This window comes from Mytilus californianus, unplaced genomic scaffold (genome assembly GCF_021869535.1).
Source record: "Mytilus californianus isolate M0D057914Y unplaced genomic scaffold, xbMytCali1.0.p SCAF_14, whole genome shotgun sequence".
Classification (NCBI taxonomy): domain Eukaryota; kingdom Metazoa; phylum Mollusca; class Bivalvia; order Mytilida; family Mytilidae; genus Mytilus; species Mytilus californianus.
In genome coordinates, this window is record NW_026262626.1 from 23,119,501 (window position 1) to 23,139,934 (window position 20,434).

Below are 20,434 nucleotides of genomic sequence, written 5' to 3' on the forward strand. Positions count from 1 at the left end.
CTTTGAACATTAAATATATGTCTGCGCAATTGAACTCCATGCCATCGTTCAAACTTTGCAAATTTAGTCAACCTGAATTTACCCCATTTCTGAATATTTTTCTAGATGTTCTACAGTTAAATACCGGTATAATTGTTGTTACTGTATTTTTTCAGTTTCAATGGTTTATTTCTGTATGTATGGATTTTTAGTCATAGCGTGTAAAAATAACTTTAAATTACTTCCCTCTATTGAATGTTTTGTTTTCATACGGAAATTAAACTCTTTATCTATTATGTGTATTTTTACTACGTATGTATCAGCTGTTTGAAGGATATTAAGATCTGAAATTGTAAGTATTTTTCGATCAAATGAAAGATATTATAGTTATTGTGTAGTTTTTATTAATATAGATTGTGGCAATTTAAATCTACAGCATATTAAAGTTTTACACATTGAGAGAGACAAAAAAAAGCAAACAAACGGACGTTTTTAACTGGTTTCAGATTAACAAGTTTTGATTTCGATACTAAGTGAAACATGTTTGAGTTCAGATAAACACGAACCAATATCTAAAATGTATCTCATATTTTTTAAATTGACAAAAGATATACATGACACTCAAAGTTTGAGAATACGTTGCTATAACTGATATTTCAAAAGGACCGGGGTTGCCTTTCTTTGTAAAACAATTAAGGAAAAATATACCGGACTACATTTGTAATATTATCTGTATAAATCACATCCCACATTCACGTGATATATCAAAAATGATTCATTGATGTTTCAATTCCCTATACCTTTTTTAAACACAGTTTTTTTGTCTGATGATCAACATACATTTTACTGTAGACGTCACAATTTTTTTACATAAGTTTTTCAACGTATTCAGCTAGGTACCCCACGAATAAAAGTACTTTAGAATTCTGAAATTTACACACATGTGAGACTTGAACGGAACATGTAAATAGTTCAAAAGATATCATGAATATATAAAAGCTGTTTTTATTTTCGTGGTTTTCGTGGATGGATTTATCCACGAATTTAAGTGTCCAACGAAATATAACAACTGTTGTCTAAATCAAGACACGAGAAGATCCCCATGTACGTTTGACTACATGTATACGGGCATATAATCTGGAGAATACATCGCATATCAGTAAAACGCACTATGAACACCATTTGCAATGTCCAACAAATCATTGTTACAAAACGCATGATTTTTTTCCAGAATCTTCGTTTCTGATGGCTTCAAATTCTTAACTCAATTTTTGTTTTAGTAAATTAAATTCCACGATTTTAAGGACCCACGAACATGTAAATTTTGCTCAAGCCACGAAAATTGATACCCACGAATATATAAAAGTACTTTCACAGTAATTGATTGAAACAGAAGTGCAACGTGTGAATTAATTCTCTTTCTGTTTTTGTAGGCAATACATTAAATATATCTATTAGAATATTCGACTTTCAATATTGAACCGGATTTCATTCCTTGGCCGATATCGGGCACTTGTAGGAGCTAGGAGATTAATGCCGATAAGGAAAATTCAATGTAAAAATCTATAGTTATAGAACATGGATAAAGGATTCTACAACAAATTCCTCTTTAAAAACTTACTAAAATAAATTAATATCATTCGTATCCCTGTTGTAAGAAACGTTTTAGTATAAAAATCAAGTGATTTATTAAATTGCTAATTGAAGCGTCAGAGCAACCATGCACATACCGAATCAACCGGGAAATATACAATTAATGAAAGTTAATGCTTTAAGCTATATTATTTTAAAAGCATTGTTGGAAGCAATTTTATTTTTTTCAACGGTTTTTGTTTTCTTTTGTCTCTCTGTTTCGTATGTATTTATTTCATTAACTGTGTTTTTGATGACCGATATCTTTTATTCTTTTTGTTTAATGTATAACTATTCAAGACTTGTTTAGGCTCAGGACGATTTAGAACTTAGTATATTGGTTATAATATTGCATAGACTACAACTGTCTACGACTGTATGATTATTCTAGTATTTGATATTTTTTGATAAGATTATGGTTTTGTTTGTTTCGTATACCAAACATCTATCATTTTTGATGGATGTAATGATTGCATCATTTAATCTTCTAATGGTAAAGGTATAAGGATAAAATTGAATATTGAGTTGCTATTTGGTAAGGCAAACTGAGCAATACCACTTTTTGAATAAAGGAGTAAGTCAGCTGACTTGTCAATGGTTTTCTTCCGGTTTCTGTGTTCTAGTGTTTCAGGTAGGAATATGATATACATGTATTTGTATCAGATATTGAGTTCCATTTAATTTTCATTCTTAATTTCTTGGTATGATGATTATAGGATGTTGTTCCCTGATATTGAATAATTCATTCTTTTACTCATATTGTAATGGTTTTTATCTAAATGAGAACGCCTTTCAAATACTAAGTATGATTGGTAGTTGTGAATATTTTGTTCATAAACATTATCCACATCAACAATGTGTAGTGTCATATCTGTTGATAGTCTGTTGGTTTACTCGAACTAATATTATATAAATCATGGAACAGATGACTCTTTAAATCATGACGACTATATTCTAAGCATTTTAATTTGTCCCTCAAAAAACGTTAGTAATGCAATGGTTAAAAGTAGGAAAACTACAGACGACAAACTGTCCATAGTGTTCAACCTACACGCCAAGTCGAATTGTTTACGCGCTAGTTTAGAAGGTTTACAAGTCTGCAGGAAGACAGTTCGATATTCCGAATTCGAGTCAATCATTACTTATTTTACCTTTAAATGGCATATGCTTTGTGAAAAATCAGCAGATATAATGTTTACTTTGTGTGACTCGGCTTGAGATAGGTAGGTAGTTAACAAGGCAAGTAGTTGGAAAATCTGTCAAAATAACGTTGTTGTATAATGGTCTGTTGTGCTTCTAACACAATTTCAAAAGCAAAAATGAATAATATCTTTTATTTGTTGTTTCGTTCCAGTACAAGACATTAAAATGGACACGGCTAGTGGAAATGGAATACATGATATAAGTTTAAATTATGTTGCTCAGCGTAAGTCTTCATACTTTTCAAACAATACTGTTACAAAAATTTAATTTTTAACATTCACATAACTTCTCTTATATGCACTTCTTCATTTTTTGCCTTTCGATCAAATGTTATTTGACATGCATTGTTTTTTTTAAGGTTCTTAATAACTCATGTGAGTCTTATTATGCGTAGTGTTGGTCTATCTTTCATTTGCTATAGATATTCGAACATTTTATAAAATTGAGATTGGAAATGCATGTTTTGTTTGATTTTTTGCCCGTTAAAGTCTGTAATCTGTCTATATATTAACCTTGCATGTATGTCATTTAACGAAAAAAGTGTTATAAAAGAGAGGCGAAAGATACCAGAGGGACATTCAAACTCATAAGTCGAAAATAAACTGACAACGCCATGGCTAAAATAGGAAAAAGACCAACAGACAAACAATAGTTCACAAAAGAAAACATAAAGAACTAAAGATTGAGCAACACGAACCCCACCAAAAACTGGCGGTGATCTCATGTGCTCCTGAAGGGTAAGCAGATACTGCTCCAATTGTGGCAACCGTCGTGTTGCTTATGTTAGTACAAACCCGGTAATAAGTCTAATTCGGTAGGTCACATTCGTGAAAAGGGGAAGGGATTGTAGGGATTATAACCATTTAGACAGAATCCTCCAAAACTATTGGTAAGGAATGTCTGTACCTTCTAATAAAAAGTGATCATTTAATTTGAGTTAAAAGCCTTACTGTATTTAAAAGAAAAGTGAAAATTATACTTGTTATACTTTTTAATTTTTGAAAGCGCTTGGAGTAATTGAAATATGAATTGATACAAAAATTACAATTTTTTTTTTAGAAAATTCAATGTAGAAAAATAGAAATAACTTATATAACAATCAATGTTGAAATGATTGAAATATGCATGGCATTTTCGACTGACACAGTATCAGATTAAACATTTTTTTTTTAAAACATAGATGAACTCTTTCTTTTTCAGAACCATTTGTTCCAAAATCTTTCATTCAAAAGATGATTGCATTTTTTACACAGACAACGGTTATATATATGCATCCAGATGTAAAAGTAATACAAGAAGGAGAAATCTTACGTGTTTTAGTCAATAAAGGTACCGTTAAGAATACTGTGTTTGTTAAGACAGAAATTTATACTAGTAAAACAATACATGTGCACATCAGTCGCTATTTTCAACGCAATATTTTACAGTATTTCTAAAAATTAAAAAAAGTTCTAAATCAATTAGTTATTTGAAAAGCATTGAGCAACTAATCAGTCTAAAGCGATTAATTCAGTTGTTAGAAAACCCTTAGTATTTGTGATGATTATGAATGTCGTTAATTTTGAATAAACAAAAAGAATTGTTTTAATGATATTTCATGTCAGCACACGAGTGCTGAATATTTAATGGGTGATACCCTCTAGGACAAATAATCAAACAGCTGTTGCATCGTGGATTTGTTGTTAACTCATTAAAGATACCAGGTTTGTAATTGTGTACGCTAAACGCGTCTTTCGTCTACACAACACTCATCAGTAGGGATCGAATCATTAATGATAATAACACAATAATACATTTCAGGCCTTTTTTTATTGTTAATACCTTATTCGATTCCTCCCAGTTTGTGTTGATATTTCTGTTCACTAGTTTTTCATTATTGATACTATACTGCACGTGGACAAATGTGTTTTATACGGAAATGTTATGACTGATCTCTTTCCCAATTTTAACTGAATTTCTACCCAACTCAAGAAATATTTGTAATGCCTCACAACGTGGAACCCTTGGTTTCATAGTTGCTTAGTCAGCAACAACCGTCTATCAAAGACATTAGGAGAATAAATACAAGCGCTTGAATATCGTATCAACTTGGTGGTGTATGTTCTATATACAGACGCTGCCGGAATTGTGGTTATACAGAACGTTGTCGTGTTTAACATGAATTAGGTGTCTGACAGATTCGAATATACTTTATATAAGGTTATATATCATCAAGCTGCTGGCCAAATAAAGCATTAAGTTCAGATAAGTTGAAAGCTGTAGATCCCATTCTCATAGTAGGGTTATACAAATAATAGTCAACAGAATGTAATTATCTTAGTCGTTTTAAAAAATCACCTCTCCTTCTTTATATATACCGTTGTTCTAAATGCTGGATGGCATAAATATATGTGATTTTATATTATCTATATATACACCAGTTAAACATTTTTTTTCCTCAGAAAAATTGCAATTAAAGGGGATAACGTAATAAAAGAAATCATATTTACGATCATTCTATTCTAAGAGTTCAATACAGAAACTAAAATAAGGTTTAATGTTAAAAACGAATAGAACCTATAGGCGATATGTCCTCCTTTATGACAATTACTGATTTTAATCTGTATTAATTCAATCGATTTGAAGATTGAAGCATTATTTGGCATCGATTAGAAAGCATGAATTGTGATATGATTTTCAAAAAAACAACCATACACCAGAGACCATAAGACGTGGATTAAAGCAACTCTAGGTCAACGCATGACCTTAAACAATGAAGAAAACCCATACCATATGTTAGTTAGTAAGGACCACGAAATGACAAATATAAAACAATATTGACTAGAAAACCTACGACATGATTTTTTTTACCGAGAAAGAATCTAATCAAAAATTTCTTTTTAAATACATTGTTTTTAATAAGAAACAACAAGTTATTATTCAAACAACAACACTAAACCTTTATTCCATTTTCAGATAGTGAGGGACAATCGAATATAGAGATAACGATACCATCAAATGGTAAACTCCAACATTTTACCAGAACACAAGACATAACTGAATTGAAAGTATTGTTTGGAAGTATCTTATGTTAGTAATCAACACCTATTCCACTAGTTTTTGGCTTTTCGATATAACGAATTTACTTGAAAACTAAGACGAAGTGAATCAATAGCATGGAATAAGCTTCAATCCGCTTGACTTCAAGAACCCCCATAACAAAAAAAACAAACAAAAAAATTAAGATAGTTTAGATAAAATGCAGTCGAAACATATGATAAAATATAGGACAGTGCTAGTTATTCCATCGGTTTTCCCAAGAAATAAAAGTTATGAAATTATGACAAACAATTCACATTGATTATTGAGATAAAAAAAAATAGAGGATTTACCATGCATTCAAAAGAAGTTAATGAAGATCAACTTGTGTTGCTTTCATGTTTGAACAAAAATATAGACTAATTTAGTAAAATTCATCATGGATACCAGGCGAATAATTTTGTAGGCAAGACACACTTGTTTGTCCATTAAAGACAAGCCAGTTGCTCTCAAATCAAAACAGTTTGGAAGTCACATTATAGGTGTTAATTTAATCAAATTCTCCGAGACTTGATGCACATTTCTCTGTTCATATATACCTTTAGTATATATTTTCAGTTATTTAAAGTATATAATTATGTTAACTTATTTGTTTCTAAATCATAGCTAGAACAGAAAATCACGTGAACACACAGAACAGAATTTTCAATCATAATTCAGATCTAGAATTAGGAAACCAGGCCTGTTTTACTAAAAAGGGTATGCATAGAAAGACATGTTTAGTTTTTTCTTTTGTTTATTTTAGTTTACCATAAGCATTGTTAAGGGTAAAAACTATCACGGATTTCACTTTGTATCGTCTATGATTTGAGATTTGGAGGTGATTGTTTTGATCCCGGTCGGAGAAATAGCTTTAATGATTTTAAAATCAAAGTCAAGATCTCACTAGAATGTGGAAATAAACTCATCATAGATACCAGGATTGAAATTTTATATTTGCGCCAGACGCGCGTTTCGTCTACAAAAGACTCATCAGTGACGCTCGAATCAAACAAAGGTTAATAAGGCCAAATAAAGTACGAAGTTGAAGAGCACTGAGGACCAAAAATTCGTAAAAGTTAAATGATTCCATCTTCCGATGATTTTCCTATTTAAGTTACCCACATGCATTTCAAGAATACTGTCGATTCCAATTAGACTTAATGGTGAGACGTTATGGTATAAGCAGGATTTATTACTAATATTTCCGTTTTTCTATAATAGATTATCCACATTTTGAAACTTCAAAGATACCTCCGCGATTGGACAACACGTATATCGATACAGGAAATGACTACTCGAATGAAGGTAAGTGACATTCTATAAAATGTCATGATAAATATCACCAAAAAAGTGTTCGTCTATATAAGACACATCAACGAGATTCGTGTCAAAACAGAGCCATTAAAACAACACATTCCAAGTGCTTGTTCCGAAATTTGATTCTTACATAACAGTTATGAATTGTGTAGACGAAACGTGCTCGTAAAGCGTATAATATTATAAGCTGGATTATTTGGTGAGTTTTAGGATCAGTGCACTGTGTATGTTTGAAAAACAGAACAATACTATACTGATATTAAACGTATGCTTATGTATATTATATTAATATGGGAAAAACCTGTAAGAAACAAAAAATATACAAAATTATGCTTTTAGAAAACAATCAAAATCACGAATCGGAACACAGAAAATGTCTCAAACACGACTTTTAAACACGGAATGGGATTATTATTTTATGTTTGCAATTTTTAACTTCTCTTTTAAGGATATAACATTGTACTTGACATGTTATTTATGAGTCTCAATATAGTATCAAGCTGTCTGCTGATCATGTCGTGTCGAGCAAAACTAAACATTAAATCAAATCATGAAAAATCGGGAGTTGATGGTAGGTCTTCGACAATGCCTTTACATTGATATACCTTTAATGGGAGAGAGTTTAACATGTTTTACTCTATTTTCAGTCCTTTGAAAATTTATTGTTGTTTGATTGCTGTTTCTTTCATTTTCATTCCGCTATCCTTTTTGCTATTTTCTAAATTATACATTGGCAATAGTCAAATGTAGTAGTTTTTCATTCAAATATCTCTTGTTCACCCATTGCCGGCATTAACAGCATTGAGTTCAATCGAAATATACATTCTACTATTTATAAATGTAGAAAGGACTGAAGCCAAGTTTGTCAATGATTTGATTAGACTTGATTGCATGCATTTTATATAAAGATTAAGGTGCATTACTATATCATACATTAACACGTTTGTGTCAGCTATTTACATAAATAATATTAAGTTACTGAGTCTTTTAAGGATGTACACCTCTGAGGAGCCAAAAATTTCTAGAATTAAACTTTTTTTCTTAACCTGATTTTTGGGTTTATATGACTGTAAAAAATAATTGCTGAAGAAAAAATCATATGGTACTTCTTTTATTTTCTACAGCCATTTGAAAGTATCCAATTTTGATGATTTTCCCATTTTTCATCAATTTTTACCCATTTTTGGGCTATTATCATGAAAAAAATCACAGTTTCACGATTAAGCTTTTTTTCATACTTTCACTAAAGATGGAGTGGACCAGTCTGAATCAATTAAACTTAAAAAAAAAACTATAGGAAGGTGTTAATATAAGAAAGTTTTATAAAATTTTGTTGCTTTTTCTTGTCAAATTTACCATGTTGCCAATTTTGTGAATTTGTGAATTTTCTCTTTTTCTAGAACAAAAAGCATATTATTTCAACTTCTTCGTTATAAATGATTGAAAAAATACATATCTTAGAAATTTGAAAAGAAAAAATCGATATGGGATGTACATGTATCTGGTAAAATCATTTCTTGTACCCCTCACCCATTTTCTCAACATTTTGGCTAATGAGACTGACCTGATTGGCTATAAAATTTGCAAATTCTATTACTCAAAAACTACTTATTGTAAATACACAATTTTTTCACAGAGTTTTTTTTTTAAATTCATTGATATTTTCCACTTGTATCACATGTTTTGGAAATAATTCCAAAACGAGATTTCACCGAGACTGAAACGTCAGAAGAATGCATCTTTAATAGAGCTAGTTAAAGGAAATTTCACTATAATGATAAATGTCCTATAACGTTTAATTGTAACAGGAAGGAGGTCCATCAACAATTTTATTGAAAATAAGTTGCAAAACAACCTTTAGTAATATTAATTTTCTAATTTACCAATTATATCTTAAACATGCTAAATTTAATTTGATATACTCTAATTATTGATTTAATATCCAAATACTAGAAATATCAAAACTGTAGTTAATGTTGTGTGAGAAATTAATAACATTTTACACAAAAACCTCCACGTTTTGAATTGAAATTGCTTTGGGAGGTCTTTGTTTTTATATTTTGTTTATTTATTGTAGATCAACCTGATGAAAGTAAGGTAAAAATGATTTGATATTTAATATATCTAGTATGCATTTGATATACATGTATAACACAGAAATTTTCCTAATTAAGATATTGCTACAACCCATCATAAAACTGAGAATGAAAACGGGGAATGTGCCAGAGAGACAACAACCCAATCAAAGGGCAGAAAAAGTCAAGCTAAATATGAAATTCCTTACCATGCTTACCTTGCAAGGCATTATCAGAAATCATTACAATTACCTTCTACTAGAGTAATTTTGTAAAATGACTGAATTTGTTAAACAAATTTAAACAAATTGTATTTTCAGTGTTAGGTAATTTTTAAAAAATATTGTATAATTGAAATACGCCAATAAGGTTCCGTAAAATTACGTTTATTCCTTTAATACCAGCAGGCAAAGTGATTATGTCTACAATTAGTACTCCATAGTGAAACTACGTCATGCATGTACTCATTCTGTATTTCAGAGGGTCATTTTATGGTGATTTATTATAATAAAACAACGATTTGCTAACCAAATAAATCATGTAAAATGACGCAGATTTATACATCCAGCATAGCTAAACGAAATCCCCTCATTAGCATACGTTTCGTTAGCTGATGAGTGAAGTCTATATTTATATACCTCAGTCAAACAAGAAGATGTTTTGGGTACTATGAGTGGACAATGTGAATTTAAGGGTGCTTACAAGTCGAAAAGTTCAATAGTACACTTCCCTTAGTTTTGAAAACGAGAATAGGTGCCTTTTGTTACAATAAACACAACAATGTTCAATACTAAGTACATACAGCGTTCACACGAATCACGGATGCTACTTTTTTTCGCATTGCACGGATCAAATGTTGAATTTGTTGTTAAAGTAGTCCTTGCCTTTCCTGAGACAATAGAGCTGGTATTCCAACATAAGGAATTGTGTTTTTAAACATTTCGACTTGTAAGTATCCAGAGTAAAAGTTGTGTTTTTAAACATTTCGACTAGTAAGTATCCAGAGTAAAAAAAAATATCATTTTTTAGTAGCCAATACATTCTCGTGTTCTACAAAAATTGAACTTAATTAAATTGTCTTCCACCTTTTACTTCTATTTATTCTTGTGGTCTTGTCAATAACATAATCGCATAATTTGTATACTTTTGAAGTCAAAACTATATGAAACTATATCATATGTTTTAACATTTTTGGTTTGTGAAAAAAATCCGATACTGTTTTCCGGGTGCACACATTTTTCGTATTTTTTTGTGCTCATAATCCTTTAAACCTTAGATCAGTTAATATATTCTAATTACTTTGAAATTCATTTTGATCATCCAGGTTCCCACCCCTATCAAAATATTGCCGTAATCACGTGACTGATGTATATGAAGTGAGATCGGACCCGGAGACTTGAAATATCTGATATCTGATATCTCCCGTATAATCACACGAGAGATTCAAATAAAAGCCCTTGATTTAGTACATAAAAACACATCAATGGACGTATCTATTGTTGCAGACATAGCCATTGGAAACATGCTAAAGAGGCTCTATTTTTTTTTTCGGTTCGGGTGTTCTGATTAGAAAAAAAACAATCAAAGATACAAGGCTATATTATTGTCTATAAAAAAGATAATAGGTCAAAATAGTGAAATACAGAAAAGCGATTTAGGCGCATTAAATTTTATAAAGTCTTATTGTTGTATTAAATTGGCATTGACGAAAAAAACTCACAATTGTTGTTTGAAACATTCCATTTTGTTTGTCTCTTCTTAATCGATTTACGAGATGATTTGCACAACGGTAAACTCTTGTCCTAATTAGACATTAATGAAAACAGAATTTAAATAATGTGTTTATATTAATTCTCTTTTTTTCGAAACTGTCAACCAAATTTAGTTGTGTTCACATATAGATCTTTCTTCTTTAATGGAAGTAAAAAGAGAGTAAGCAACTAAACAATGTATTTAACTCTTTTGTTTACAGTGGTTGATGTGATATAGTATTTTAGAATCAATATGAAATTGAAGAAAATCTTTCCTTGGTCAAATTTGTCTAGCTCATATAGCTATCGGATTAACATATATTAAAGAATATATTTTGGATAAAAAAAACATTCAGATAAAGAACTACATATTTGGGTCATTCAGAAAGAACATACAGGAACGAAAAGCTGTAACTTTCAAAATATGTTAATTGTTTGTGTGAATTTGGCCTGAAATTATACTGAAAGATATGGTATCACTGTTCAAACCCTGTTGAATGTTTATTAGAATAATAAAAAATGTATGAAGTTGAAGTTGAAGTGCATATTTTGCCTGTTTCTCAATCGGATCAGAAGTACATGTGTACCTGTTTTACACGTCTTAACCTCTGAGAACCAGTGCGCTCTAACATGAATTTAACGTTATGTTGATTTTTTCATCACAAGTCAGGGTACAGTGGTGCTTTGCAATGAAATGTCTTTCATTTTATTTTAAGGCAAAATGACTACGATTGTTGTAATTTGAAGAATTTTACATAGAAACAAATATCGCCTTCAATTAAAGGTTTTATTTATAGACTGACATTTATTCAAATAGAAAACTCAACAAAAAATTCTTATTTATCTCAACTTGTTTATATGCTTGTTTTAAAGTTTTAGTGTGTTGTTTATATGTGACAAAACACAGTTTACACAGTTTTGACTGCTGGATCCCCATCATTGCACATTCATGTTTTTTTTGTTTTTTGTTTTTTGTTTTTGGTTAATCACCAAAGTTTGTAAATATATAGGATCTATTAACAACTGTTATACAAGAGGGAGGTTTTTCTACTAGGTTTAACTCACTATTTTCGTCGGAGAAAACATGTACCAAGTCAGGAATATGACAGTTGTTTTCCATTCGTTCAGTTGGTCGATACACTCTGATTTGTCTGTTTGTATAGACTCCTTTCTCGAATTTACCTAGGAGATCGGGATTTTTTTTTATTCTCTTTTTATTAAAATCATTGCCTTAAATAAATCAAAACTTATACTCTGCTCAGTGGATGATTAAATACCCCACCTCTGTTTCAGTTTTTAAATGATTTGCTAAACAAGATTGCTACATGTACGTCATTTGGTCTCTTGTGTCTCATTGCCAATAGTACCAAACCTTCTAATTTTTATATTTAATTACTGTCAGTCTACCATATGTGCATGTTTGCTGACATGAAATGCTGGATCCTGTATGAAACTGTTTTGATAACTAATTAAAACAATTCAGAATATAATAAATGTCTCCTTCTTCGGCTAATATTTAAACCAGATGTGTTTAAAAAAAAGTCATGTTTGCAAAGGCTGTATTTATGAGGTTACCAATTTGATATTTAAATTCTTTAAAGTTTTTTAGAACTGACTGTTAAAATCTGATTTTTGCTCTATAGCAAGATTATTGTTTTCTATACAAAAGACGTTTATGATAATACAATCATACACTGTATAAAAAATGCACAATTAAAGGGTCAAAACAAAGGTTAAAAATTTCTTACCTCTGGGTCATAAAATAGAAACAATAACCTGTAAAGGCTATGATTGTATTATCATAAACGTCTTTTGTATAGAAAACAATAATCTTGCTATAGAGCAAAAATCAGATTTTAACAGTCAGTTCTAACATATGAATTAAAACGTGCGGTTTAAGGAAAAACCACACAATTGTTAGTTTTATCAATTTTTTTTTGTGTCTCTAGCTTGTATTTTTTTATCCCTAGACCCATCAATCATAAGAAAGCATAGTAAGGTGTTACTTCTTACTTGTGTGTTTTCATTCAGTCGAACCATCCTTACCCAATGTTCTCAAACATCAATGAGTTTCAATGACTGTAAAAATTAAAATAAGCACGGTAAACTGTGAATTTATGCTCAGTCTATAGTTTTTGATGTTGTGTTTTTATACTGTGTTTGTCTTGTAGTCTTTTTTCTTTTCATGACATTGTAAGTTTATTTTACACTTGTGAGTTTGAATGTCCCTATAGTATCTTTCGCTTCTCATTTATGCAGAGTCATCATAATCAAACGTAAGGCTCAAAATGTTCTCAGTCTAAATGAAATATTAATAAAACTTTATATTTGATTAAATTTTATTAAATTCTCTGAAGATGAATTATATTTAATGAAATTTAACAATTTTTATTTTTTCATTCAATATAGGTTTCACTCTTTTAAACATGGTAAATATAGATAATGCAATTTTCCATAGGGAATCCTTTTACGGCTTAAACTGTCACACTTCTACTATGAAATTTCATAAAAGATATATTCTGGAATGGGAGGGAAGTGCATATGCACTACTATTGTTTGCAAAGGTCAAAATATAGGGTTTGTTGGCATATTTTAAAAATTAATATGCCTTAAACTTCGTAGTGTTTAAACTATACTTGAATTATGTACCACACCTCCCTAGGGAGTTCAATTTTACCACTATCCAACTTTATTTATATTGATAAAATTCCCAATTGTGTCTCTATGAGACGAAACATGAAAATCATATCTAGGAATCAGTAGGTAGAAAATTCAAATTATCTATGAATATTAATCATCTCCCAATGGATGAGTGATTTATAAATCAGCTATATTTACCAAGTGCAACCTACAGTAAAGTTTAAAGCCTCTAATATTCTAAATTAATAGTCGGTTTCATATTTCCTTTTTTGGAGGATTTTATATCAGCATATTCAAATCGCATGAATAAAACCTCAGTCTTCCACAATATTAAATTGAGGTAATTCTAGATACCATTCAAAACTTCGTTCATCTACTCTTAAGCTCTGTGATAAAAAAATGTCTTTCATTGTATTAAGCAATTGGTGTGCAATACATATATAACCTGCTTTGTAGATTTTGTTCATTTGATTAAAAAAAAACATTTAAACGTTTGTCATGTTTTGTTCTTTACTCGATGTTTATTATGCAAATGTTTTCCTTTTGCAGACGCTATATCATCGAGGATTCCCAGTAGAATTGGTATCATACAGCACAAGGAAATTTCATTTAAATGACACATCATCTTTCTTAGAATCGGTTACGTTTCGAAAGGAAAATAGATCTAGGCAAAGAGAAACATTAATTCTATTTCACCTGAAAGGTATGCTGTATTCTCCTTCTGCTCTGATGCATTTGGATATGGAGGATATTGAAATTACAAACTCCATCGATATATTGTGTATTTCTGAAACAGAACGTGAACTGCGAGTGGAAGTTTTAACAGGTCTCAATAGATATACGGCCTTCGAGTTCGCAAAACTACTACAGTTTCTTCACAATGGCCAAAGGGTTAGGAAGTTAAAAGATCTAATTCCATGTTTAAAATTAGGGGATCCGAAAAAAGACGATCCGGTATTTCTTGAACGTGTCAAAACAGAGAACGAGGGATACATTAAAACATGTTTCAGTCTTAAACAAGATTTATATGGTAACCACAGTCAAACAAGCAAAAATAAGGACATCGAAGATACCATAGCCGAGAATATCAAGAAACTCCAACAAGAGATGAGCAAGGTTCAACAGGATTTAGATTTAAACATGGGCGCAACCAACGGCAAAATTGTCGGGAAAAATGCTAATGCTAAATGTTTCACTGACAGTAAGTGGACTGACCGCAAACAAGTGGGAAACATCAAAGTAAGAACACAATCAGACCGTCCAACATGGACAATATGTTTACAAAATCCGGAAGATGAAACTGAAGGGGTAGTGAGTGGATATCTTGGAGATCCTATGATAAGTCAGGCAATTTATGAGTTCTTTGGACAATATATTGACTGTGGATACACGGGTTCAATTGAAAGACCACCCATACCTTGGCCAAGTATGCATCCTCTCTTGCCATACAAATGCAAATACCTAGACAACAGAGGATCTTAATTTTATTTTGCGTGGATTGTTACATGAACAAGGAAAAAATGAAACGAATACATACATTCTACTAACTATAATAAGTTCAATAAGGACAGGTTGTTTATTAACTGTAGTACTGGTCGTCAAAATGTAATGTTCAATTCAACAAAATACAGTAGTCACTGTGCTAATAAATATGAGATACATTGGCTAATGAAACGCATTTCTGAATGTATAAAGACTACGTATCTAAAATAAATAATAATTATACATAGACTTTTTATATTAGATATGCATACGATACAGCATGCAGATAATAATTTATCAAAATTACTAGTATGCGCTTTGTTTTTGCAACTTTGCGAATAATAATTATCCAAAATTTAGAGAAAAATACACTCATGTCATCAAATTGGTTACGTGTATTTTAGAGCGGTCACAAAGAAAAAAAGCACACAATATATTCTGCGGATATATAGTCAACAAAAATGACGACTGCTTACTCTACTATCATCAATGAGTTTTACAGTTTTATGTTAATTCATGACATTTACTCGTATAACGCTTTTTAGGAAAAACATGAATAGCACCAGGACGATGTTATTATCAAAATACACTACGATGTAATTTAGCCCAAAAATGTATTGAATCTCCAACATTTAAAACCCTTATTTCTGTTTTTGGCACAAAATAGGCAGATGGAATCCATACTATTCATTTGTAAACGATTATGTGCTACTTCGAGAACTGTATTTCAAAATTTTAAGAAACAATGAACTGTTGCTTTTTTCTATCCTAGATGGTTAGCAGAAAATCACTCATATATATACATGTATATTTTCAATATATATTTCAGTATATTTTTATATAATGCGCATTGTTGAAGGCGGCATGGTGATTTATTATCGTTGCTTACATCCGCGTCGTTTGGTCTCTGGTGGATAGTGTTCAGATTTGAAATCATACCACAACTCTTTTTGTTATTACTTTTTCTTTTTGTAGTTACAGATGGGTGCGGTCCTTACCTGTACAAAAGTTAACTTTGAGCAGACTTGTTGACTGCTTTTCAAGTTAACTTGGGAAATTTTAAGCAGACAAGCAAGTTAACTTTGTCGTTGGTAGACCAGACCTACTGTCTGTTTTTTTAGGACTGCTGCAGACCTATTGACAGGTCTGCCCCAGACCAGACCTGTGGACAAGTCTGCTTTTGACCAGTCCTGAGGACAGGTCTGCCCCAGACCAGACCTGTGGACAGGTCTGCTCCACACCACACCTGTGCACAGGTCTGCTCCTGACCAGACCTGTGGACAAGTCTGCTAATGACCAGACCTGGGAACAGGTCTGCTTATGACAGATTACCGTGTTTAAGACTTTTGATTTTAATATGTAAACAATAATCGCATTGTTCTTTTTTCCCAGTATAGCAAATTTCTTTACTTGTTAATTAGACTCTATCGATATTATACACATTAAAAAAAATCTTTTTTTCATTTCATAGTCTTAGACTATATACATTAAACAATAAAATTACACACTTGTGATCACATACAGCTATCATTAAAGAAAGGAAAGTTTTTATTTAATTAGAAGTCTGATAGAAATGTTATCCAACGCATCGGAACAATATTTTTAGGCACTGGCTACGGTTACATGGAAATGTAACAATAATAAAATAATTTTTGTTTCATTGGAGACTAATTGCCGGAATGCAGGGCTGGGTTAGGATCCGATTAATTACGAATGTAACAATAATATTTGTGTCTATGGTTACATTGTGTTATTGTTACATTAATGCACTCCAATGTAAGCTACATGCATTATACTTAAACCTTCTATAGTTGTGTTGAGTGGACAGGTCTGCTCCACACTAGACCTGTGCACATGTCTGCTCCTGACCAGACCTGTGGACAAGTCTGCTAATGACCAGACCTGGGAACAGGTCTGCTTATGACAGATTACCGTGTTTTAGACTTTTGATTTTAATATGTAAACAATAATCGCATTGTTCTTTTTTCCCAGTATAGCAAATTTCTTTACTTGTTAATTAGACTCTATCGATATTATACACATTAAAACAAATCTTTTTTTCATTTCATAGTCTTAGACTATATACATTAAACAATAAAATTACACACTTGTGATCACATACAGCTATCATTAAAGAAAGGAAAGTTTTTATTTAATTAGAAGTCTGATAGAAATGTTATCCAACGCATCGGAACAATATTTTTAGGCACTGGCTACGGTTACATGGAAATGTAACAATAATAAAATAATTATTGTTTCATTGGAGACTAATTGCCGGAATGCAGGGCTGGATTAGGATCCGATTAATTACGAATGTAACAATAATATTTGTGTCTATGGTTACATTGTGTTATTGTTACATTAATGCACTCAAATGTAAGCTACATGTATTATACTTAAACCTTCTATAGTTGTGTTGCTTAATTTTTTTTCGCCACTTTGAACGAAATTACGATCACAAAATATTTGGACTCTGAAAATGAAAAAAAAACTGTTTCCACCTGTCGGCAAATGTTAACTGTGTGATCAATTGCCTTACAAATGTATTTTTAAGAGTAATTTTTTCTCCAGCTATGCTGTTGAAAATTGAAATCGGAGTTGAACATAAAATGGAAGGCAATGAACGCATGTTAAATTACAACATGAAACAATCTCACATGCTTCAAACAAAAAATATTGGACGAAAATATATAAATCGCAAGAGTAAAAAACTTATTTTTCACTTCGGAAGTATTGCAGTCAATGAAAGTTTCTTTAACTTAAAAAAGGGATATTGCAGAATTGAATTGTGCAATATGCATTTACAGACGTGCCCTTGCCACATCATTCGTTTGTGATGGCTGCGCTGAGTGGTTTCACGACTGAAATGCGTCGGACTAAAACATGCCGCTCCCAAAACAACATACTGGGTTTGTAGAAACTGTCATTGTAAATGCAAAATTTATAAATTGTATTTTTTTATATTGTAATATTCAAATAAAAATCTTGAAGTTTTATTTTAATATATATTTACAGTCCCAGCGTACATTGAATTGCACTAATGTAACAATAACGCAATGTAACCGTAGACACAATTATTTTATTATTGTTACATTTCCATGTAACCGTAGCCAGTGCCATATTTTTATGTCATGGGATATCAACATCATTGTGGACGTTGCTTCGTTCCCCATTTTTTACAGTCTCTTCCTAAATTTAACTTTATGCATTACATGGATATTTCATCGTAATTCACCTTGTTCGCTTTGGATTTACGATTCTGTTTTCGACAAAATATTCTAACGAAAATTGTACAGTGTCAGGATACATAAGGTGTTGAATAATTATGAACAATCTAGTCAATTTCGTCAGATTTGTCTTTACCGATTAAAAATGATGATATGGGACTTCCAAAAAAAAATATACTCGTTGTGCACATGAATGAAATAGTTGCCACTTGAGGTTTAGCTACAAACAAAAATCAATCAACCGACATAATGTACTAACAGTATACTATTCCCAGAAGAGAACTTCTTATACTTTTCATTGTAAAGTAAAAATGAAATCAGACATGTCAGTGTTGGATGATGCTGTCAAATAGTTTTGTTATACACATCATCCTGAACTACTAACTTTAGTGATGGTCTAATATTATGAATACAGAGATGAAATGCTGACAATCTAAAATGATGCGGAAAAGATATTGCATTCATTGTTTTCCAATATTGCTTTCATTTGTATTATAATACAATACATCCTGACATAAAAAAAACTTCTGATTAAATATAATGCAGCCATATAGATTTACATACTAAAGTGCAAATATGGTCAGTTTTAGTTGATACAGTCAAAAAATTTTGCTATACCAGTCAACCTGAGGTATCAAAAGTACTGAAATTTTGTTACATATCAATATATTGAACAACAGCTAGGAGGACATGCTGGCACTCTAAATTGATGCGGACAAAATTTTGTATTCATTGTGTTCCAATATTACTGTCATTTGTATTATACATTAAATCCTGACATAAAAATATTACTGAATTATTATGCAGCTATAAAGATTTACATGATAAAGTGCAAATATGGTCAGTTTTGGTTGATACGGTCTAATAATTTTGCTAAACAAGTCAGCCTGGTGTATCAAAACTACTGAAATTTAGTTACGAATCAATATCTCATGTATATAGAACAAAAGGAGGACATGCTGGCACTCTAAGTATATGCGGACAAACATTTGTAGTTGTGTTCCAATATTGCTGTCATTTGTATTATACATTAAATCCTGACATAAAAAAATTGCTGATTTACAATGCGGCTATATAGATGTACAAAATAAAGTGCAAATATGGTCAGTTTTGGTTGATGCGGTCAAAAAATTTTGCTATAGGAGTCAGCCTGAGATATCAAAACTTCTGAAATTTTGTTGCGGGACAATATTTTAATTAAAAAGAGGACATGCTGGCAATCTAGATTTATACGGACAAACTTTTGTATTCACATTATGTTCCAATATTGCTGTCATTTGTATTATACAATACATCCTGACATAAAATATTACTGAATTATTATGTGGCTATATAGATTTACATAATAATGTGCAAATATGGTCAGTTTTAGTTGATGCGGTCAAATATTTTTGCTATACGAGTCAGCCTGGGGTATCAAAACTACTGAAATTTAGTTGCGTATCAATATATCATGTATATTGAATAAAAGGAGGACATGCTGGCACTCTAAATTTATGCGGACACAAATTTGTAGTTGTTGTGTTCCAATATTGCTGTCATTTGTATTATACATTAAATCCTAACATAAAAATAGTTGCTGATTTACTATGCGGCTATATAGATTTACAAAATAAAGTGCAAATATGGTCAGTTTTGGTTGATGCGGTCAAATAATTTTGTTATAGGAGTCAGCCTGAGGTATCAAAACTACTGAAATTTTGTTGCGAGACAATATTTTGATTAAAAAGAGGACATGCTGGCAATCTAGATTTATATGGACAACATTTTGTATTCACATTATGTTCCAATATTGCTGTCATTTGTATTATACAATACATCCTGACATAAAATATTACTAAATTATTATGTGGCTATATAGATTTACATAATAATGTGCAAATATGGTCAGTTTTAGTAGATGCGGTCAAATATTTTTGCTATACGAGTCAGCCTGGGGTATCAAAACTACTGAAATTTAGTTACGTATCAATATATCATGTATATTGAATAAAAGGAGGACATGCTGGCACTCTAAATTTATGCGGACAAAAACTTGTAGTTGTTGTGTTCCAATATTGCTGTCATT

The 20,434-nt window shown here is 31.1% G+C and overlaps 1 protein-coding gene across 1 annotated transcript; it reads left to right on the top strand.

Moving 5' to 3' along the window:
- The first annotated feature begins 242 nt into the window (after nucleotides 1-242).
- LOC127724421 (uncharacterized) lies at nucleotides 243-15,386 on the top strand. The gene is made up of 8 exons (XM_052231375.1): nucleotides 243-331; nucleotides 2,966-3,037; nucleotides 4,015-4,143; nucleotides 5,770-5,883; nucleotides 6,499-6,591; nucleotides 7,096-7,179; nucleotides 9,269-9,288; nucleotides 14,207-15,386. Exons 2-8 carry the CDS (start codon nucleotides 2,980-2,982, stop codon nucleotides 15,137-15,139), a joined length of 1,431 nt encoding a protein of 476 aa, XP_052087335.1. The 5' UTR covers nucleotides 243-331; nucleotides 2,966-2,979; the 3' UTR covers nucleotides 15,140-15,386.
- Nucleotides 15,387-20,434: the final 5,048 nt, after the last annotated feature.